The sequence below is a fragment of the Oncorhynchus keta genome, chromosome 21, assembly GCF_023373465.1.
Source record: "Oncorhynchus keta strain PuntledgeMale-10-30-2019 chromosome 21, Oket_V2, whole genome shotgun sequence".
Lineage (NCBI taxonomy): Eukaryota > Metazoa > Chordata > Actinopteri > Salmoniformes > Salmonidae > Oncorhynchus > Oncorhynchus keta.
In genome coordinates, this window is record NC_068441.1 from 49,514,964 (window position 1) to 49,539,525 (window position 24,562).

The window sequence follows — 24,562 nt, forward strand, 5'->3', positions numbered from 1 at the left end:
AGAGGGGTCTGATACCCACAGTACAGAGGGGTCTGATACCAACAGTAGAGAGGGGTCTGATACCAACAGTAGAGAGGGGTCTGATACCAACAGTAGAGAGGGGACTGATAGGATTTAATAGTGGCACCCTGAGTTGCACTAGCAACTGTTACATCCTGACACTACCGGGTTCCTTCACCCTGTCCCTGTCACCTCTAGGAGCTGTTAGCTTTGTCCTCAGCACACAGAGTGGAGAGCTGTGTCTGGAGAGCTGTGTCTGGAGAGCTGTGTCTGGAGAGCTGTGTCTGGAGAGCTGTGTGTGGAGAGTTTGTGAATTCATTAATAAAATGAATTAAAATGTATTTTCGGGACAAATCGTCAGATGACAACCCATCTCATTTTTCTTAACTCTTTTTCTTGATCTGCATTGTTGGTTAAAGGCTTGTAAGTAAGACATTCACTGTAAGGTCTCCTACACCGGTTTTATTCAACACATGACACATGCAATTTGATTTGATCCCTTATGGCATTATTTGATACAAAAACAAACATTACAATAATTCACTGTGGTAATTCAGTGATCATTCTTCTTCTGGTGTTCTTTGCATTTACTCATCGCATAAAGAGTGAAATCAATACATAATTACAAATAAGCTTATCGAAACAATAATTACATGCCTAGAGTAGTAAAATAATACACATACAGTAGCAGTCAAAAGTTTGACACACCTAGTCAAGGGTTTTTCATTATTTTTACTTTTTTCTACATTGTAGAATAACAGCGAAGACATCAAAACTATGAAATGACACATGGAATCACGGAGTAACAAAAAAAAGCAACAAATAAGTAACAAATAAATATATTTTATGTTTGAGATTATTCAAATAGCCACCCTTTGCCTTGATGAAAGCTTTGCACATTTTGGCATTCTCTCAACCAGCTTCATGAGGTAGTCACCTGGAATGCATTTAAATTAAGAAGGTGTGCTTTCTTAAGTTAATTTGGACAATTTATTTCCTTCTTAATGCGTTTGAGCCTATCCGTTGTGCTGTGTCAAGGTAGGGGGGTAAACAGAAGATAGTCCTATTTGGTAAAAGACCAAGTCCATATTATGGCAAGAAAAGCTCAAATAAGCAAAGATAAACGACAGTCCATCATTACTTTAAGACTTTGTCAGTCAATACGGAAAATTTCAAGAACTTGAAAGTTTCTTCAACAGTCGCAAAAACCATCAAGCGTTATGATGAAACTGGTTCTCATGAGGACCGCCACAGGAAAGGAAGACCCAGAGTTACCTCTGCTGCAGAGGATAAGTTAATTAGAGTTACCAGCCTCCGAGATTGCTGCCCAAATAAATGCTTCACAGAGTAAGTAACAGACACATCTCAACATCAACTGTTCAGAGGTGACTGTGTGAATCAGGTCTTCATAGTCGAATTGCTGCAAAGAAACCACTACTAAAGGACACCAATAAGAAGAAGAGACTTGCTTGGGGCAAGAAACATGAGCAATGGACATTAGACCAGTGGAAATTTGTCCATTGGTCTGGAGTTCAAATTTGGGATTTTTGGTTCCAATCTCTGTGTCTTTGCCACATTAAAACATGGAGGAGGAGGTGGTATGGTGTGGAGGTGCTTTGCTAGTTACACTGATTTATTTAGAATTCAGGGCACACTTCAGGGCACACCAGCATGGCATTCTGCAGTGATACGCCATCCCATCTGGTTTGGGCAAAGTGGGATGATCATTTGTTTTTCAACAGGACAATGACCCCAAAACACACCTCCAGGCTGTGTCAGGGCTATTTGACCAAGAAGGAGAGTGATAGAGTGCTGCATCAGATGACCTGACCTCTACAATCACCCGACCTCAACCCAGTTGAGATGGTTGGGGTTGAGTCGGACACCAGAGTGAAGGAAAAGCAGCCAACAAGTGCTCAGCATATGTGGGAACTCCTTCAAGACTGTAGGAAAAGCATTCCAAATGAAGCTGGTTGAGAGAATGCCTTTGTTTACTACATGATTCCATGTGTGTTATTTCATAGTTTCATAGGGTAGCCTAGTGGTTAGAGCGTTGGACTAGTAACCGGAAGGTTGCAAGTTCAAACCCCCGAGCTGACAAGGTACAAATCTGTCGTTCTGCCCCTGCACAGGCAGTTAACCCACTGTTCCTAGGCCGTCATTGAAAATAAGAATGTGTTCTTAACTGACTTGCCGAGTTAAATGAAGGTAAAATAAAAAATTAAAAAATGCTACAATGTAAAAATATAGAAAAACCCTTGAATGAGTAGGTGTGTCTAAACGTTTAACTGGTACTATATATACATAACATATACAGTTAACGTGTGTGTGTGTGTGTGTGTGTGTGTGTGTGTGTGTGTGTGTGTGTGTGTGTGTGTGTGTGTGTGTGTGTGTGTGTGTGTGTGTGTGTGTGTGTGTGTGTGTGTGTGTGTGTGTGTGTGTGTGTGTGTGTGTGTGTGCAGAGTGTGTGTGTGTGCAGAGTGTGTGTGTGTGTGTAGAGTGTGTTTGCAGAGGGGTGTCTGTCTTAAAATGATTCACTTAGAATAGGGTAAAGTTCAAGACACACACACACACACACACACACAGAGGACTGGCAGTGTTGGTTCTTCACGATAATGTCAGGATGGTCCCAGGGCGGAGAGTCATTATCCTGGGGAAAGGGTTACCGTGGGAACTTTCCTGTGGCTCAACAACTAATCTACGTCTGAGACTGATGAACCAGGCCATGTTGGGCTCCAACGGCCCAGCTCACCTTTGTGTGATCACTGTTCCATAGCCCTGCACTCTGACATTCAATCCTCTCTGTCTGAACCCTGGTGGATCTCAGAGTCAAGACTCTGCTGTTGGTCGGCAATCATCAGATCAACAGGCTTCAGTTTTGAGTATTTTCCATTGAGATTCTCATCACTTGAATTAAGGCATAGTGAATCGTGTCCGTATTCAGAGTGTGTCTAATCAAGGCAAGCGAATGTCTGGTGAGATGAATGGAATCCTGTGATTTACTAGCATTAGCACTAAGACACGGAGTCATTCATCAATCTAAGGTAGATAGCTGAGCTCTCTCTGTCTGAAGGCTCTCCTTTTAGTGGGAACGTTGCCATGACCTCTGGTCACCCATTGAGGTTAAATATTTTAAAGTCAGAAATCACACACTACCGTGTTATCCCTGTTAATGAGTTTAGTTTGGGCCGACACACTCAACTTAACTTAGCAAACATGTACACACATACACACGCACTCGACAATGCCACTAAGTAACGATCACACCACAGCATCAATGCATGAAGCACACAGTCAGGAGGAGTGGTTCGTCAGGCTGGGTGGTTAGTCAGTCAGGCGGTTGGTCAGGCAGGGTGGTTAGTCAGGCAGGCAGGTTGGGCAGGCAGGGTGGTTCGTCAGGCAGGCAGGTTGGTCAGGCAGGGTAGTTCGTCAGGCAGGCAGGTTGGTCAGGCAGGGTGGTTAGTCAGGCAGGCAGGTTGGTCAGGCAGGGTGGTTCGTCAGGCTGGGTGGTTGGTCAGGCAGGGTGGTTCGTCAGGCTGGGTGGTTCGTCAGTCAGGCAGGTTGGTCAGGCAGGGTGGTTCGTCAGGCAGGCAGGTTGGTCAGGCAGGGTGGTTAGTCAGGCAGGCAGGTTGGTCAGGCAGGGTGGTTAGTCAGGCAGGCAGGTTGGTCAGGCAGGGTGGTTTGTCAGTCAGGCAGGGTGGTTAGTCAGGCAGGCAGGTTGGTCAGGCAGGGTGGTTCGTCAGGCAGGGTGGTTAGTCAGTCAGGCAGGTTGGTCAGTCAGGCAGGTTGGTCAGGCAGGGTGGTTAGTCAGTCAGGCAGGTTGGTCAAGCAGGGTGGTTCGTCAGGCAGGGTGGTTAGTCAGTCAGGCAGGTTTGTCAGGCAGGGTGGTTAGTCAGTCAGGCAGGTTTGTCAGACAGGGTAGTTAGTCAGTCAGGCAGGTTGGTCAAGCAGGGTGGTTCGTCAGGCAGGGTGGTTGGTCAGTCAGGCAGGTTGGTCAGGCAGGGTAGTTAGTCAGTCAGGCAGGTTGGTCAAGCAGGGTGGTTCGTCAGGCAGGGTGTTTAGTCAGTCAGGCAGATTTGTCAGACAGGGTGGTTCGTCAGGCAGGGTGGTTAGTCAGTCAGGCAGGTTGGTCAGACAGGGTGGTTAGTCAGTCAGGCAGGTTGGTCAGACAGGGTGGTTAGTCAGTCAGGCAGGTTGGTCAGACAGGGTGGTTAGTCAGTCAGGCAGGTTGGTCAGAGAGGGTGGTTGCTATGACAGAGTGGTTGCTATGACAGGGTGGTTGCTATGACAGGGTGGTTGCTATGACAGGGTGGTTGCTATGACAGGGTGGTTGCTATGACATAGGGACTTTTAACCCACCGTTTTCATTTGACGGTAACTTGCTGTATAAGACATCAAGTGTAATTGGTTGTTGTTACCTGCGTAGGAAAATCATATGCACACCTGTCGCTCAGTTACTTTCTGCTTTTCTCCCTCCTCTTCAGATGATGGCAAGGTGCTGAAAGTGGTGTCTGTCCCCAAAGACAACTGGGAGACTGAGGAGATCATTCTGGAGGAGCTGATTGTCTTTCAGGTGAGATACCTGCTCGGGTTCATTCCATTTCATTCCAGGTCAATTCATTCCATTTCAATACCTCTCAATTCAGGAATGACACTGAAATTACAATTAAAATCTTCTTCAATCCTTTTCAATAAAGAATATGTAGATTTTGAATGTGGTTTATTTTCTGAATTGACTTGAATTTAAATGGAATTGACCCCCAACCCTTTTACCAACTCAGACGATTAAACTGCTAAAGTTTCAACTTCAGAAGGAATAGAAAGTACATCTGAAATAGGCCCAGTCCAGAAACATTTGCTGTACCTCACAGGAAGTACACCTGAAATAGGCCCAGTCCAGAAACATTTACTGTACCTCACAGGAAGTACATCTGAATTGGGCCCAGTCCAGAAACATGTACTGTACCTCACAGGAAGTACATCTGAATTGGGCCCAGTCCAGAAACATTTACTGTTCCTCACAGGAAGTACATCTGAAATAGGCCCAGTCCAGAAACATTTACTGTACCTCACAGGAAGTACATCTGAAATAGGCCCAGTCCAGAAACATTTACTGTACCTCACAGGAAGTACATCTGAAATAGGCCCAGTCCAGAAACATTTACTGTACCTCACAGGAAGTACATCTGAAATAGGCCCAGTCCAGAAACATGTACTGTATCTCACAGGAAGTACATCTGAAATAGGCCCAGTCCAGAAACATTTACTGTGCCTCACAGGAAGTACATCTGAATTGGGCCCAGTCCAGAAACATGTACTGTACCTCACAGGAAGTACATGTAGATCTGACAGAAATTAATAGGTAATAGTAGCTTCACCTTGTCCTCTGATAGACTAATAGGAAATTCCACCATAGTATGCCAATCAAATTCTCTCAGATCTACAGGACTTCCTAGGGGTAAGGACTAGGAGATAAGGCCTAGGGGTAGGGACTAGGAGATAAGGCCTAGGGGTAGGGACTAGGAGATAAGGCCTAGGGGTAGGGACTAGGAGATAAGGCCTAGGGGTAGGGACTAGGAGATAAGGCCTAGGGGCTAGGAGATAAGGCCTAGGGGTAGGGACTAGGAGATAAGGCCTAGGGGTAGGGACTAGGAGATAAGGCCTAGGGACTAGGAGACAAGGCCTAGGGGTAGGAACTAGGAGACAAGGCCTTGGAGTAGGGACTAGGAGATAAGGCCTAGGGACTAGGAGACAAGGCCTAGGGGTAGGGACTAGGAGATAAGGCCTAGGGACTAGGAGATAATGCCTAGGGGCTAAGAGATAAAGCCTAGGAGCTAGGCATTAAGGCCTGGGGGCATGGAGATGACCTGCCTGCCGTGTCATCTGTTCTGAGATCAGCACTGACTGTTGTTTCCATTGGGGCAATCACATACTTGACCAAAATAACCAACTAACCCCCTAAGAGGAAAAACAGATACAGACCCATTTTTTCCCAGGGTCTCCCAAATAAATAGACAGACTATCTCCTATTAGGGAAGAAGAGAACAGGGAGCGAAGTGTGGAACAGCAACAACACAGGACAAGATGGCCGTGTGTATTTATTGGAGTTAAGCTGCATAATCCTCTCTTAACAAACAAGAGGATGAATGTCAGGGCCAGTATTCACAGTCAGAGTCTCAGAGTAGGAGACGTTGATCTAGGAATCTGGTTTTTGCCTTTCATAATGAATAAGATCCTATGGACACGGGGACCTGATCTTTGTGAATACGTGCTCTGACTAAGACAAAAACCTGACCGTATCCTCTTTGGATAGGGTTGAACCACAAACATACTTATACATGACATCATTGGGTTTAACATGGGAGGTTTTAGGGGGGAGGGTTGACTTTGATATGACCTGGCAGTGTCAGGCCTTGGGTAGGATGTTAACCACATAGCTCATTAGACTGGGTTGGGGTTAATACACAGAGTTTGAGAGTGGCAATGAGTCTTCCTGAGGGAAGAACTGAGGTCTGTGTGTGTGTCAGCATTTGTGTGTGTGTGTGTGTGTGTGTGTGCGTGTGTCTTGGTGCGTGCGTGAGAGCTAGCTAGCTAAGAGAATGTGTGTGTGTGCGTGAGTGTGTGTGTGGCCTGCGCCTGGCAGAGAGTTAGCTAGCTAGCTAAGAGAATGTGTGTATGTGAGGAGACATATGATAGCAAGGTTATCGTCCCCATCCCTCTAAAGGCTATCTGAATAGGATGCAGCTCACTTGGACTGTCAGGGGTCACTGACTCCCAATGACACCATGTTTAAATGAACCTCTGAGATGATGTTGGTAATGGTGAGCCTTGGTATGTGGATTCTCTAGAGCAGAACACACACACACGCACACACACGCATGGACACATGCGTACACACACACACACACACACACACACACACACACACACACACACACACACACACACACACACACACACACACACACACACACACACACACACACACACACACACACACACACACACACACACACACACACACACACACACACACACACACACACACACACACACACACACAAAATATTGTCTTGTGCGATGTCGACCTGTGTGTTAAACCATTGTGTTCTGATCCTGCAGACTCAGGCCCCCATCCTTAACATGGAGCTGTCTACCAAAAGAGTAAGTGTGTGTGTGTGTGTGTGTGTGTGTGTGTGTGTGTGTGTGTGTGTGTGTGTGTGTGTGTGTGTGTGTGTGTGTGTGTGTGTGTGTGTGTGTGTGTGTGTGTGTGTGTGTGTGTGTGCGTGTGTGTGTACGTGTGTGTGTGGGTGGTCATCCTCAGTTAATAGTAAATGTAGCAGTAACATACCATTCCAGTAATGATTACAAACAAATAGATGATTGATTTGCGTATAGGAACTGTTTACACATAGTTTCTCCAGCAGTAGACTCCTCTCAGAGTACGTTGGGAAGGGACATCAAATCCAGATTCTATGTGTAAATGTTTTAAATACATCAAATCACATTTCATTTTGTTGTCACATGCGCCGATAAATGCTTACTTTACAAACCCTTAACCAACAACTCAGTTTAAGAAATATAGTTAGAATATATTTACTAAATAAACTAAAGTTAAAAATATAATAATAAAAAGGTAACACAATAAAATATAAATTATTTATTCAAGGCAAGTCCAGTTAACTGGTCTAGGAACAGTGGATTAACTGGTCTAGGAAGAGTGGGTTAACTGGTCTAGGAACAGTGGGTTAACTGGTCTAGGAACAGTGGGTTAACTGGTCTAGGAACAGGGGGTTAACTGGTCTAGGAACAGTGGGTTAACTGGTCTAGGAACAGTGGGTTAACTGGTCTAGGAACAGTGGGTTAACTGGTCTAGGAGCAGTAGGTTAACTGGTCTAGGAACAGTGGGTTAACTGGTCTAGGAACAGTAGGTTAACTGGTCTAGGAACAGTGGGTTAACTGGTCTAGGAACAGTGGGTTAACTGGTCTAGGAACAGTGGGTTAACTGGTCTAGGAACAGTGGGTTAGGGGATTTGAACTTGCAACCTTTCAGTTACTCTAACCATTAGGCTACCCTGCCACCCCAATAATGAGGCTATATACAGCAGGGGGGGGTACTGATTTGAACTTTCGGTTACTAGTCCAACACTCTAACCACTAGGCTACCCTGCCACCCCAATAATGAGGCTATATACAGCGGGGGTGGGGGGGTGGGGGTACTGGTTAGTTAAGGTGATTTGTACATGCTAAATGACTTAAATGTAAATGTAAATGTAAAGTGACTATAGATAATAACAAAAGAGAAGCAGCACTGTAAAACAAAGGGGCGGGGTGTCAAATGAACCAGTCTGGGTCATTTGATTAAATACTCAGCAGTCTAATGGCTTGGGGGTAGATACTCTTTGAAGAGGTAGGGTTTCAGATGTTTTTGTGAAGATGGACAGGGACTCTGCTGTCCTAGCTGCTTCCACCATTGGGGGTGACAGGACAGAGAAGAGCTTTAGCTGGGCTGAGCGGGAGCTGCCCTCCTGTAGTGGCGGGAGGGTCAAGAGACCAGAGATGGCAGAATGGAGTGCTCGGGTTGGAGTGTAGTGTTTGAGCATAGCCTGAAGGTAGGGAGGGGCAGTTCCTCTTGCTGTTCCATAGCAAAGCACCATAGTCTTGTAGTGGATGTGAACTTCGACTGGAAGTCAGTGGAGTGTACGGAGGAGCGGAGTGGGAGAACTTGGGAAGGTTGAACACCATGTCAGCATTCTGGACAAGTTGCAGGGGTTTGACGGTACAAGCAGGGAGCCCAGCCAACAGAGTTGCAGTAGTTCAGATGGGAGATGACAAGTGCCTGGATTAGGACCTGTGTCTCTTCCTGTGTGAGGAAGGGTTGTCCTCTACAGATGTTGTAGAGCATGAACCTGCAGGAGCCAATCACTGCTTTGATGTTTGCAGAGAACTACAGGGTGTTGTCCTGGGTCATGGCAAGGCAGAGAACTACAGGGTGTTGTCCTGGGTCATGGCAAGGCAGAGAACTACAGGGTTCACTCCAAGGTTCTTAGCACTCTGGGAGGGGGACACCGTGGAGTTGTCAACCTTGATGGGGTGGTCTTTGAGCAGGCAGGTCTTCCCTGGGAGGAAGAGCCTGAGACGCCCAGCCCTGAGAGGGTGGAGAGGAGGCAGAGCCTGAGACGCCCAGCACTGAGAGGGTGGAGAGGAGGCAGAGCCTGAGACGCCCAGCCCTGAGAGGGTGGAGAGGAGGCAGAGCCTGAGACGCCCAGCCCTGAGAGGGTGGTGAGGAGGCAGAGCCTGAGACGCCCAGCCCTGACAGGATGGAGAGGAGGCAGAGCCTGAGACGCCCAGCCCTGAGAGGGTGGAGAGGAGGCAGAGCCTGAGACGCCCAGCCCTGAGAGGGTGGAGAGGAGGCAGAGCCTGAGACGCCCAGCCCTGACAGGATGGAGAGGAGGCAGAGCCTGAGACGCCCAGCCCTGAGAGGGTGGTGAGGAGGCAGAGCCTGAGACGCCCAGCCCTGAGAGGGTGGTGAGGAGGCAGAGCCTGAGACGCCCAGCCCTGAGAGGTTGTAGAGGAGGCAGAGCCTGAGACGCCCAGCCCTGAGAGGTTGTAGAGGAGGCAGAGCCTGAGACGCCCAGCCCTGACAGGATGGAGAGGAGGCAGAGCCTGAGACGCCCAGCCCTGAGAGGGTGTAGAGGAGGCAGAGCCTGAGACGCCCATCCCTGAGAGGGTGTAGAGGAGGCAGAGCCTGAGATGCCCAGCCCTGAGAGGGTGGAGAGGAGGCAGAGCCTGAGACGCCCAGCCCTGAGAGGGTGTAGAGGAGGCAGAGCCTGAGACGCCCAGCCCTGAGAGGGTGTAGAGGAGGCAGAGCCTGAGAAGCCCAGCCCTGAGAGGGTGGAGAGGAGGCAGAGCCTGAGACGCCCAGCCCTGAGAGGGTGTAGAGGAGGCAGAGCCTGAGACGCCCAGCCCTGAGAGGGTGGAGAGGAGGCAGAGCCTGAGATGCCCAGCCCTGAGAGGGTGGAGAGGAGGCAGAGCCTGAGACGCCCAGCCCTGAGAGGGTGGAGAGGAGGCAGAGCCTGAGATGCCCAGCCCTGAGAGGGTGGAGAGGAGGCAGAGCCTGAGACGCCCAGTCCTGAGAGGGTGTAGAGGAGGCAGAGCCTGAGACGCCCAGCCCTGAGAGGGTGGAGAGGAGGATCTTTACTGTGGCACTTTTAGCAGCACTATGACAATTCAATATAATTCAATAGGAATCAATTACATTAATTAAAAGTACATTCAATTGAGTTAAATCCTCTCCCCTGTTTGTGTGTCTACAGCAACAGGTGTACGTGAGCAGTGATGAGGGAGTGGTCCAGTTGCCACTGCAGCGGTGTGAGCTGTATGGTAGAGACTGTGCTGACTGCTGTCTGGCCAGAGACCCTTACTGTGCCTGGGATGGGAACACATGCAACCGATACTTCACAGGCAACAAGAGGTAACAACTCCACTTAGTTTAAAAGGCCAACACAGCAATATTGATCTCCACATCCAGTCTTTTTACTATTATAGTAGAAAACCAATAACATCAAACATACAATTTAACATAACAATAACATTTAGGAGTCTTGCTATTATCTTATTACTGTGTTTGACAATAAAAGACAAATTTATGTTGTAACATATGTATAATAAAGTACCGTTGTATTGTATCATGTTGTATTGTGTTGTATTGTATCATGTTGTATTGTATCATGTTGTGTTGTATCATGTTGTGTTGTATCATGTTCTATTGTATCATGTTGTATTGTATCATGTTGTGTTGTATCATGTTGTATCATCTTGTATTGTATAATGTTGTGTTGTATCATGTTGTATCATCTTGTATTGTATAATGTTGTGTTGTATCATGTTGTATCATGTTGTATTGTATCATGTTGTATTGTATCATGTTGTGTTGTATCATGTTGTGTTGTATCATGTTGTATTGTATCATGTTGTATCATGTTTTATTGTATCATGTTGTGTTGTATCATGTTGTGTTGTATCATGTTGTGTTGTATCATGTTGTATTGTATCATGTTGTGTTGTATCATGTTGTATTGTATCATGTTGTGTTGTGTTGTATCATGTTGTGTTGTATCATGTTGTGATGTATCATGTTGTATTGTATTGTGTTGTATCATGTTTTATTGTATCATGTTGTGTTGTATCATGGTGTATTGTATCATGTTGTATTGTGTTGTATCATGTTGTATTGTATCATGTTGTATTGTATAATGTTGTATCATGTTGTATTGTATCATGTTGTGTTGTATCATGTTGTATCATGTTGTATTGTATCATGTTGTATTGTATCATCATTTGTATTGTATCATGTTGTATTGTGTTGTATCATGTTGTGTTGTATCATGTTGTATTGTATCATGTTGTATTGTATCATGCTTGTTGTTCGTGTTGTATTGTATCATGTTGTATTGTATCATGTTGTATTTGTGTTGTATCATGTTGTGTTGTATCATGTTGTATTGTATCATGTTGTGTTGTATCATGTTGTATTGTATCATGTTGTGTTGTGTTGTATCATGTTGTATTGTATTGTTGTTTGTATCATGTTGTATTGTATCATGTTGTATTGTATCATGTTGTATTGTATCATGTTGTGTTGTATCATGTTGTATTGTATCATGTTGTATTGTATCATGTTGTATTGTATCATGTTGTATTGTGTCATGTTGTATTGTATCATGTTGTATTGTATCATGTTGTATTGTGTTGTATCATGTTGTATTGTATCATGTTGTATTGTGTCATGTTGTATTGTATCATGTTGTATTGTATCATGTTGTATTGTATCATGTTGTATTGTATCATGTTGTATTGTGTCATGTTGTATTGTATCATGTTGTATTGTGTTGTATCATGTTGTATTGTATCATGTTGTATTGTATTGTATCATGTTGTATTGTGTTGTATCATGTTGTATTGTATCATGTTGTATTGTGTTGTATCATGTTGTATTGTATCATGTTGTATTGTATCATGTTGTATTGTATCATGTTGTATTGTATCATGTTGTATTGTGTTGTATCATGTTGTGTTGTATCATGTTGTATTGTGTCATGTTGTATTGTATCATGTTGTATTGTATCATGTTGTATTGTATCATGTTGTATTGTGTTGTGTTGTATCATGTTGTATTGTATCATGTTGTATTGTGTTATATCATGTTGTGTTGTATCATGTTGTATTGTATCATGTTGTATTGTATCATGTTGTATCATGTTGTATTGTATCATGTTGTATTGTATCATGTTGTATCATGTTGTATTGTATCATGTTGTATTGTATCATGTTGTATTGTGTTGTATCATGTTGTATCATGTTGTATTGTATCATGTTGTATTGTGTTGTATCATGTTGTATTGTATCATGTTGTATTGTGTTTGTATCATGTTGTATTGTATCATGTTGTATTGTGTTGTATCATGTTGTATTGTATCATGTTGTATTGTGTTGTATCATGTTGTATTGTGTTGTATCATGTATCATGTTGTATTGTATCATGTTGTATTGTATCATGTTGTATTGTGTTGTATTGTATCATGTTGTATTGTATCATGTTGTATTGTATCATGTTGTATCATGTTGTATTGTATTGTATCATGTTGTATTGTGTCATGTTGTATTGTGTTATATCATGTTGTATTGTATCATGCTGTGTTGTATCATGTTGTATTGTATTGTATCATGTTGTATTGTGTCATGTTGTATTGTATCATGTTGTGTTGTATCATGTTGTATTGTATCATGTTGTATTGTATCATGTTGTATTGTGTTATATCATGTTGTATTGTATCATGTTGTATTGTATCATGTTGTATTGTATTGTATCATGTTGTATTGTATCATGTTGTGTTGTATCATGTTGTATTGTATCATGTTGTGTTGTATCATGTTGTATCATGTTATGTTGTATTGTATCATGTTGTATTATGTTGTATTGTATCATGTTGTGTTGTGTTGTATCGTGTTGTATTGTATCATGTTGTATTGTATCATGTTGTATTGTATCATGTTGTATTGTGTCATGTTGTATTGTGTTGTATCGTGTTGTGTTGTATAATGTTGTGTTGTATTTTTTTGTTTGTGAAGCCCGGGAAGAGTTGCTGTTGCTAAATCAACAGCTAAGGGGTTTCCAAACAAATTAACAAACAAATTTACTGCCACAGTCTAAAGCTGTCCGAGTTATGACATGATTATGACACCCAGACTGTCTGCCATCTTATCTCCTCAGGCGAGCTCGGCGCCAGGACGTGAAACACGGGGATCCGATGAGCCAGTGTTACGACGCAGAAGACGGTGTGTGTGTGTGTGTGTGTGCGTGTGCGCGCGCGTGCGTGCGTGCGTGCGTGCGTGCGTGCGTGTTCAGTTCACTAGGCTCCTATGACCATGTCTGATGTAACTGGTCTCAGTTCACTAGGCTCCTATGACCATGTCTGATGTAACTCATCTCAGTTCACTAGGCTCCTATGACCATGTCTGATGTAACTCATCTCAGTTCACTAGGCTCCTATGACCATGTCTGATGTAACTCATCTCAGTTCACTAGGCTCCTATGACCATGTCTGATGTAACTCATCTCAGTTCACTAGGCTCCTAGTTCACTCCTATGACCATGTCTGCTCCTATGACCATGTCTGATGTATAACTAGGGGTGGAAGGTAGCCTATCTTAGAGTTAACCGAAAGGTTGCACTAGAGCTGACTAAAAATCTGACCATCTCTGATGTTAACCCACTGCTCTCCAGTTCACTAGGCTCCTATGACCATGTCTGATGTAACTCATCTCAGTTCACTAGGCTCCTATGACCATCTCTGATGTAACTCATCTCAGTTCACTAGGCTCCTATGACCATCTCTGATGTAACTCATCTCAGTTCACTAGGCTCCTATGACCATCTCTGATGTAACTCATCTCAGTTCACTAGGCTCCTATGACCATCTCTGATGTAACTCATCTCAGTTTACTAGGCTCCTATGACCATGTCTGATGTAACTAGGGGTGGAAGGTAGCCTAGTGGTTAGAGCGTTGGGCCAGTAACCGAAAGGTTGCTGGCTTGAATCCCAGAGCTGACAAGATAAAAATCTGTCATTTTGCCCCTGAACAAGGCAGGTTACCCACTGCTCCTAGACCAGTTAACCCACTGCTCCTAGACCAGTTAACCCACTGCTCCTAGACCAGTTAACCCCCTGTTCCTAGACCAGTTAACCCACTGCTCCTAGACCAGTTAACCCACTGTTCCTAGACCAGTTAATCCACTGTTCCTAGACCAGTTAACCCCCTGTTCCTAGACCAGTTAACCCACTGCTCCTAGACCAGTTAACCCACTGTTCCTAGACCAGTTAACCCACTGCTCCTAGACCCGTTAACCCACTGTTCCTAGACCAGTTAACCCACTGTTCCTAGACCAGTTAATCCACTGTTCCTAGACCAGTTAACCCCCTGTTCCTAGACCAGTTAACCCCCTGTTCCTAGACCAGTTAACCCACTGCTCCTAGGCCGTCATTGTAAAATAAGAATTTCTTCTTTAACTGACTTGCCTAGTTAAATGTAAAAAAATAAATAATAATAATTTAGTTAGCGCTTAGCGCTTCATCTTAGCTCATGATACTGTATATTCGTTGAGTCAGTTGCAGTTGCCCCCTCCCCTTCCCAAATTCGAAATGATTTGATATCTTACGCATCCCGTTGTGTCAAGACAAATCTACACATCCCGTTGTGTCAAGACAAATCTACACATCCCGTTGTGTCAAGACAAATCTACACATCCTGTTATATCAAGACAAATCTACACATCCTGTTGTGTCAAGACAAATCTACACATCCCGTTGTGTCAAGACAAATCTACACATCCCGTTGTATCAAGACAAATCTACACATCCCGTTGTGTCAGGACAAATCTACACATCCCGTTGTGTCAAGACAAATCTACACATCCCGTTGTGTCAAGACAAATCTACACATCCCGTTGTGTCAAGACAAATCTACACATCTTGTTGTGTCAAGACAAATCTACACATCCCGTTGTGTCAAGACAAATCTACACATCCCGTTGTGTCAAGACAAATCTACACATCCCGTTGTGTCAAGACAAATCTACACATCCCGTTGTGTCAAGACAAATCTACACATCCCGTTGTGTCAAGACAAATCTACACATCTTGTTGTGTCAAGACAAATCTACACATCCCGTTGTGTCAAGACAAATCTACACATCCCGTTGTGTCAAGACAAATCTACACATCCCATAGTATCAAGACAAATCTACACATCCGGCTCTTTTAGCATTTTACATTTCAGTCATTTAGCAGACACTCTTATCCAGAGCCACTTTACAATGTCATCTTGGAACTCAAATCATGTACAGAGACTATTATGAATGTGACTACAGCTAGATGATCTTCATTTGATCACCTTATGACAGGAGAACTAAATATTGTAGTGTATTTTAGATTTAAAAAGGCTTCTCGAAGTTTGTCATTTCTACTTTGAAATGTCAAGCTTGATTTTCCCTTACATTTTTTATCAAACCATACAAAATTATAAATGTATTATAATACACATAATAATTCACATTTCCTGTTGCTGCAAGATTATTTTTCCTTCTGTAGCAAACTGGCTCAAATTAAGATCCTACATCTGTATTACAAAACTCTCATCGTCCTGTTCTTTTGCAGGTTCTGAGTCGGTGGAGGTGAAGACGGTGTACGGAATGGAGAGTAACTCAACCTTCCTAGAGTGTGTACCCAGGTCCCAGCTAGCTACAGTCAAGTGGACAGTACAGCCACCACAGGTTCACACCAGCAGAGAGGTGAGAGACGGACATCTCTCCATGTTAGCTCTTTGTTAACTTTATGCCAACTAAGGCCTGGGACCTAACACACAAACTGATCATCTTTATCAACTCATCATCTGTACCGAACATTAGAACAATTCAACACGCATGTACTGATCACTCATTTTTAACCAAATCATTAACCACGATTACATCCACAGTTTTTATGGGAGTAAAGTCATAACATATGATTATTTTTTAATTTTACGACAGCTGTGATGGAAACAGGTAGTTTCAGTGCAAGTTTATACACGGAGTGTACAAAACATTAGGAACACCTGCTCTTTCCATGACATAAATTGACTAGGTGAAAGCTATGATCCCTTATTGATGTCTCTTGTTAAATACACTTCAATCAGTGTAGATGAAGGGGAGGAGACAGGTTAAAGAAGGATTTTTAAGCCTTGAGACATTTGAGACATTCATTGTGTATGTGTGCCATTCAGACGGTGAATGGGTAAGACAAAATATTGAAGTGCATTTGAGCAGGTTATGGTAGTATTTACCAGGCGCACTGGTTTGTGTCAAGAACTGCTACGCTGCTGGGTTTTTCACACTCAACAGTTTCCCGTGTGTACCAAGAATGGTCCACCACCCAAAGGACATCCAGCCAACTTGACACAACTGTGGTTTGAGTGAGTCAAGAACTGCACCGGAGTCAACATGGGCCAGCATCCCTGTGGAATGTTTTTGACACCTTGTAGAGTTCATGCCCCTCAACGAATTGAGGCTGTTCTGAGGACAAAAAGGGGGATGGAACTCAATATTAGGAAGGTGATAGGAAGGTGTTAGGAAGGTGATAGGAAGGTGTTAGGAAGGTGCCAACAGATCATTTCTTCGTTTGACATGGTGGAATATTTTTCTGTCGGTAAAATAAAGAGAGAAATGGTGGTAGAAGTAAACTTGGAGTCAAGCCATGACATGTTGTGTGCTCCTCCCTCTACACGACTCGTCAGGAAACCATGCAGTTTATTAGGCTACAGATGAAATAAGTTATGATGAACTTCACAGGGTGTTTTAAAATGCACAGTGACCTTCAATGCTCCTTTCCAATCCATATCAAGGGTCTTATTCTGGTGACGTGATAATCGATGCTTGACTGCCGTCTGACAAATACACATATCCATAATAATCTCATCATGTAGACTAGACTACCAGCACAGCCTACCCGCACAGCCTACCCGCACAGCTTACCTGCACAGCCTACCCGCACAGCCTACCCGTAGATCTTACCAGCACAGCCTACCCGCACAGCCTACCCGCACAGCTTACCCGCACAGCCTACCCGCACAGCCTACCCGTAGATCTTACCCGCACAGCTTACCCGCACAGCCTACCCGCACAGCTTACCCGCACAGCCTACCCGCACAGCCTACCCTTAGATCTTACCCGCACAGCCTACCCGTAGATCTTACCCGCACAGCCTACCCGCACAGCCTACCCGTAGATCTTACCCGCACAGCTTACCCGCACAGCCTACCCGCACAGCTTACCCGCACAGCCTACCCGCAGATCTTACCCGCAGAGCTTACCCGCACAGCCTACCCACACAGCTTACCCGCACAGTCTACCCGCAGAGCTTACCCGCAGAGCTTACCCGCACAGCGTACCCGCAGATCCTACCCGCAGAGCCTACCCGCACAGCATACCCGCAGAGCCTACCTGCAGAGCTTACCCGCACAGCCTACCCGCAGAGCTTACCCGCAGAGCTTACCCGCAGAGCTTACCCCCACAGCCTACCCGCACAGCCTACCTGCACAGCCTACTCGCAGCGCTTACCCGCAGAGCTTACCCGCACAGCCTACCCGCAGAGCTTACCCGCACAGTCTACCCGCACAACCTACCCGCAGAGCCTACCCGCACAGCCTACCCGCACAGCCTACCCGCACAGCCTACCCGCACAGTCTACCCGCACAGCCTACCCGCAGAGCCTACCCGCACAGCCTACCCGCAGAGCCTACCCGCAGAGCCTACCCGCAGAGCTTACCCGCACGGCCCTACCCGCATAGCTTACCCGCACAGTTTACCCGCAGAGCTTACCTGCACAGACTACCCGCACAGCTTACCCGCAGAGCTTACCCGCAGATCCTACCCGCACAGCCTACCCGCAGAGCCTACCCGCACAGCCTACCCGCAGAGCTTACCCGCACGGGCCTAACCGCAGAGCTTACCCGCACAGCTTACCCGCAGAGCTTACCTGCACAGCCTACCCGCACGGCCTACCCGCAGATCCCACCCGCACAGCCTACCCGCAGAGCTTACCCGCACAGCCTACCCGCAGAGCTTACCCGCACAGCCTACCCACACAGCCTACCCGTGCTCTATCTGCGAGCTGTTGGCTAGAGCACACAATTACTATTTAACGCAACAGATATTTGTGACTAAATTATCGGTAAGAGTGGAAAATGAGATGGAAACACATTTAACCTTGGAAACCTTTTTAGATGTTTATTTGTTACACGAAAACTTATATGAAAAAAATTGTTACGTGAAAAAAATACCATTTTTGTGATGTCCTTTATGTCGTAAATGCACTGACTTTTGTCTGCGAGAACTCTGTTTGGTGGAAATATACCACTGGTGGGATAATGTAGACGTTTTCTATCTGCAAAGTTTAGAATATCCACATGAAAATCTGTCGCCAATTGGCTAGAAGCTAATATTGACTAATATTCATCTAATAATGAACTTTTTCTTGTCTTGCCCTGCTGTCCTCGTTCAGATGCTCCAGAGCGAGGATCGTATGGTCCACATGAAGCGAGGTCTCCTGGTGCAGCGGCTGGAGCCAGGGGACGCTGGCCTCTACAGCTGTACCACCCTGGAGCACTCCTTCTCCCAGGTCCTGGCCCGCTACAACCTCCAGGTCATACCCCAGCAGAGCATGACAGCATCTCAGGCCAAGGCAGCTGATCCTGGGGCTGGGGGAGCAGGACTGAGGTGGAGTCATGGAGGTCCTGGGAGCCACGCCCAGAGCCACGCCCAGCTCTTCAGGAATTATAAGGACCTGCACATGATGGGCGCAGCTAGTATGAGCATGGACGAGTACTGTGAGCAGATGTGGCACCGGGAGAAGAAGAGGCAGCAGAAGCTGCGTCAGCTCAAGTGGAAACAGACCCAGGTGGACAACCGCAAGGCCAGAGTGAGACGGCACGACTCCACTGAGGACATCACCATACAATGACCTACGGACGGGGATGGACAGAGACTTTTGGTTTGCGTCTGAAATGTCACCCTAGTTCCTATAGAGTGCACTGCTTTAGACCAGGGTCCATAAGCCTAAGGTAGTGCACTTTAAAGGGGATAGAGGGCTATTGTAGATGTAGCTCTGGAGATGAAGGGAATGTATGCAGCAAGACCTCAGTGGTGGTGCTGCACATGAGCAGACCCTTGGCTTTGAACAGATATGCTTAATATTATTATCAGTCAGTTAACCTTTTTGTCCATAGAAGTATAATTTTGATAGAGATGTTCTGGATGTATATTCCTCCTGTATTCTGTATTCTGTGTAGACAGGATCGTGATCATTCTTTTTGTACCCGGACCGAACCGTTAAAGTATATTATTGCTCTCTGGACTGGTAGGTTTGTTTACTGAATAAAAAGCAGGCCGGACCGTTCTCCGTCTCACATGTTGAGAGGACAAACACTGTCCCAGAACTACAACCATAGGTCTCCAAGAACTACAACCACAGGTCTCCAAGAACTACAACCACAGGTCTCCAAGAACTACAACCACAGGTCTCCAAGAACTACAACCATAGGTCTCCAAGAACTACAACCACATGTATCCAAGAACTACAACCACATGTCTCCAAGAACTACAACCACAGGTCTCCAAGAACTACAACCACAGGTCTCCAAGAACTACAACCACAGGTCTCCAAGAACTACAACCACAGGTCTCCAAGAACTACAACCACAGGTCTCCAAGAACTACAACCACAGGTCTCCAATAACTACAACCACAGTTGTCCCAGAACTACAACCACAGTTGTCCCAGAACTACAACCACAGGTCTCCAAGAACTACAACCACAGTTGTCCCAGAACTACAACCACAGGTCTCCAAGAACTACAACCACAGTTGTCCCAGAACTGCAACCACAGTTGTCCCAGAACTACAACCACAGGTCTCCAAGAACTACAACCACAGGTCTCCAAGAACTACAACCACAGTTGTCCCAGAACTACAACCACAGGTCTCCAAGAACTACAACCACAGTTGTCCCAGAACTACAACCACAGTAGTCCAAGAACTACAACCACAGGTCTCCAAGAACTACCACCACAGTTGTCCCAGAACTACAACCACAGTAGTCCCAGAACTACAACCACAGGTCTCCAAGAACTACCACCACAGTTGTCCCAGAACTACAACCACAGGTCTCCAAGAACTACCACCACAGTTGTCCCAGAACTACCACCACAGTGGTGGTTGTACAGTCAGTGTGTTAGACAGAGCTGTGGACAGTGTGATGTGGTTGGTCCCTTCCATCTTCCTCAGTGTCCCATTCTGTGTCTTCAGACCCCCTCAGCAATACATGTTAACATATTTGCATTTACCATATTGTCATGACAGCATTGAAGTATGCTTTATGTAGAGTATGTAATGCAATGTACAGCATATACATTGAACATGTATATTGTAGGGTCCCTCACCTGCGTTATGTACTGTATCTACCATGACTTTGTGTTTGGTTTTCACTTGTTAATCCAAACTCAGAAATAGAACCGTACAGGTAATTCATTCATACTGTACACTCTTATCTAAAACCTAAAATGGTTATTTGGCTATCCCCATAGGAGAACCCTTTGTAGAACATGGAACCATGGAACCCAAAAGGGTTCTACCCTGGAACCCAAAAGGGTTCTATCTAGTTCCAAAAAGGATTCTACAAAGGTTTTTCCTATATGGATAGCTAAAGAACCATTTTAGGTTCTGTATAGCAATTTTTTTGTACTCTAGATTGTACTCTAATACACTTTGGACATAAAATCTGTGGAATAACTCACATAACTTTGCTATGGTTTTAGATGAAGTGAAGATACCTGCATATCTTAGAGGAATGAGAAAAACAGCTTTATGAGCAAAAAATATATTCACATTTGTTGTTGAAAATCATGATGAATAAGTAGGGCGGTAGACTTCACTCCTGGTAATCATCACAGATCTCGTCTTTTAACAGTAATGGGACCCGCTGGGTATCAAACCCCTAGTGCAGTAGATTCACTAAACATAGAAACAATATGTATTTTCAACATCTTGTGCTCGGTGAATGGACATGTTCACCTTTGTATGGACTGTGTCACTTGTTGTTTATCATACCGTTAGCACCATCTAGTGTTGGTTGTTGTACACTGCACAAGTAAGTTATTGTAGACCACGTGTTTTATTTTACAGTGCTGTCATTATTTAAGCAAGAATGCAATCTATTTATTCTATGTATGTGTACTGTACACAGACTTCCTATAAGAGTCAAAGCAGTATATATTATAAATCCATACTGGGAACTATTTTCAGTGAAGCACACTTTTTTAATATTTGTTATTTTCCAACATCACGGTAGATAATGGTGTGGTGATGCATTAGGATAGAATGCATTGTAATTGCACGTGTCATAATGCTTGGCTTTATGAGGTAAGCCTGATATCTTTATAAGGAAAGGTTGGTTCCTGAATTTGGACACATTTGCCGTTGTCTTCATGAGATACTGTTAGTCTACACATTGTTGAGCTAAATAACTGCAAGTATGTCTATAAGGTATAAAAGCCACCCATTCACAGGAGAACCAACTGATTAGGGGAACATGAATATGTGCTGCATTATTCGGAAGAAATATCTGAACGTAACCAATGATGTGTCTAAACCCTGGAAGGCGGGCAGCCACAGGGGGCTCTGTAATGAAGCCACCGCACAGCCATCTTGGCTCTCCTCCTCCATTGTAATGAAGCCACCGCACAGCCATCTTGGCTCTCCTCCTCCATTGTAATGAAGCCACCGCACAGCCATCTTGGCTCTCCTCCTCCATTGTAATGAAGCCAATGCACAGCCATCTTGGCTCTCCTCCTCCATTGTAATGAAGCCACCGCACAGCCATCTTGGCTCTCCTCCTCCATTGTAATGAAGCCATCGTACAGCCATCTTGGCTCTCCTCCTCCATTGTAATGAAGCCACAGTACAGCCATCTTGTTACTCCTCCTCCATTGTAATGAAACCAATGCACAGCCATCTTGGCTCTCCTCCTCCATTGTAATGAAGCCACCACACATCCATCTTGTTACTCCTCCTCCATTGTAATGAAACCAATGCACAGCCATCTTGGCTCTCCTCCATTGTAATGAAGCCACCGTACAGACATCTTGTTACTCCTCCTCCATTGTAATGAAGCCAATGCACAGCCATCTTGGCTCTCCTCCATTGTAATGAAGCCACCGTACAGACATCTTGTTACTCCTCCTCCATTGTAATGAAGCCAATGCACAGCCATCTTGGCTCTCCTCCTCCATTGTAATGAAGCCACAGTACAGACATCTTGTTACTCCTCCTCCATTGTAATGAAGCCACCGTACAGACATCTTGTTACTCCTCCTCCATTGTAATGAAGCCACCGTACAGACATCTTGTTACTCCTCCTCCATTGTAATGAAGCCAATGCACAGCCATCTTGGCTCTCCTCCTCCATTGTAATGAAGCCAATGCACAGCCATCTTGGCTCTCCTCCTCCATTGTAATGAAGCCACCACACATCCATCTTGGTACTCCTCCTCCATTGTAATGAAGCCAATGCACAGCCATCTTGGCTCTCCTCCTCCATTGTAATGAAGCCAATGCACAGCCATCTTGGCTCTCCTCCTCCATTGTAATGAAGCCACCACACATCCATCTTGGTACTACTCCTCCTTTCCAAAAAAAAGATTTTGGAAGCTATAAAAATGCATTTACTAATGTCTACATTCAATTTTGACATATTTATTCTATTGCAGACACCTTAATACATACTTTTAAATTATATTTTGTGAGCTAAACTTAAAATGAAAAAAGATGTCCTTATCCTTGAAACATTAAATTGAAATGCTGTAGAGTTCCAATCATTTGGGCTCCCGAGTGGTGCAACAGTGTAAGGCACTACATCTCAGTGCTAGAGGTGTTACTACAGACCCTGGTTCGATTCCAAGCGGCGTAGGCCATCATTGAAAATAAGAATTTGTTCTTAACTGACTTGTCTAGTTTAATAAAGGTGAAATAAAACATGTTTTTAAATCCTATGGAGGACTGCTCCAACTGGGGAAGGCCAATATGGCATCCCGAAGGCTTCAAAGCCTCTCAATGACCAATGCATAGCATCCGCAATCCAGGGTTTATATACATCATTGAATGTAAGCTACACTATCCCTCTAACTGACCTTGTGCATATTGTGATGACTAACAATTTATATAATTAATTAAAACATGTTTTACACTAATGTAATTATATTTTTCTTGATTTTGTTATTTTTTTAATCTATAATTTTCTGGCAACAGCTCTGGTGGACATTCTTGCAGTTAGCGTGCCATTTACACACTCCCTCAAAACTTGAGACATCTGTTGCATTGTGTTGTGTGACAAAACTGCACATTTCCGAGTGGCCTTTTATTGTCCCAAGCACAAGGTGCACCTGTGTAATGATCAAGCTGTTTAATCAGCTTCTTGATATGCCACAACTGTCAGGTTGATGGATTATCTTGGCAAAGGAGAAATGCTCAATAACAGGGATGTAAACACATTTGAGAGAAATGTTTTTTTTTGTGCATTATGGAACATTTCTGTAATCTTCTATTTCAGCTCATGAAACATGGGACCAACATGTTGTGTTTATATTTTTCATTAGTATATATTACAGAGGGTAAAGAGTATCACTACAGGATTATATCTACAGTGACTTCAGACCGTATTCACAGCCTTCAGCCCATGACTTTTCCCACATTTTAGCAGGTTACAGCCTGAACGTAAAATTTGATTGAATTGAGATTTTGGGGGGCTGTCATTGGCCTACACACAATACCCCATATTGTCAAAGTGGAATCGTGTTTTTCAAAATTGTAACAAATTAATAAAACATAAAAAGCTGAAATGTTTTGAGTCAATAAGTAGTCAACCTTTTTGTTATGGCAAGCCTACATTAAGTTCAGGAGTTACAAATATGCTTAACAAGTCACATAATAAGTTACATGGACTCAGCCTGTGCAATAATACTGTTTACCGTGATTGTTAAATGACTAAACGCTTATCTCCTTATCCCACATAGGTCCCTAAATCGATCAGTGAATTTCAAGCACAGACTCAACCACAAAGACCAGGTAAGCTTTCCTAAGGTTCACAAAAAAGGGCACCTATTGGTAGAACATTGATTTGAAACATTGAATATCTTTTTGAGATTGGTGTATTTGTAATGTTACACTACAAAGATACAAGTGCTCTTCCTAAATCAGTTGCCGGAGAGGAAGGAAACCATTCAGAGATTTCAGGGATTTCAGGCATTCAGGGATTTCACCATGAGGCCAATGGTGACTGGATGTAATATAACTGATGTATCAACAGCATTGTATTTAATCCACAATTCTAACCTAAATGACAGAGTGAAATGAAGGAAAAATATTCCTGTTTGCAATAAAGCACTGATGATATACTGCAACAAATGTGGCAAAGTAA

General features: G+C 44.3%; 1 protein-coding gene across 50 annotated transcripts in view; it reads left to right on the forward strand.

Annotated features, from left to right (window-relative positions):
- The window catches only part of si:dkey-49n23.1 (semaphorin-3D), a 166,842-nt gene extending 144,194 nt beyond the window's left edge, over positions 1-22,648 (forward strand). The window contains exons 13-22 of one of the 50 annotated variants that reach the window (XR_008074755.1): positions 4,485-4,573; positions 7,123-7,164; positions 10,317-10,474; positions 13,274-13,338; positions 15,717-15,850; positions 18,597-19,611; positions 19,704-19,772; positions 19,888-19,933; positions 20,026-20,071; positions 20,187-22,648. Coding sequence is in view for 1 of the 50 variants with exons in the window: in XM_052474135.1 (XP_052330095.1) it covers positions 4,485-4,573; positions 7,123-7,164; positions 10,317-10,474; positions 13,274-13,338; positions 15,717-15,850; positions 18,597-19,055 (947 nt within the window). In the remaining 49 variants the exon portion in view is untranslated. Of the gene's footprint in view, positions 1-4,484; positions 4,574-7,122; positions 7,165-10,316; positions 10,475-13,273; positions 13,339-15,716; positions 15,851-18,596 lie in introns of all 50 variants that reach the window. The other 49 variants (XR_008074749.1, XR_008074753.1, XR_008074756.1 and 46 more) reach the window with 49 other exon arrangements.
- The last annotated feature ends 1,914 nt before the right edge of the window (positions 22,649-24,562 follow it).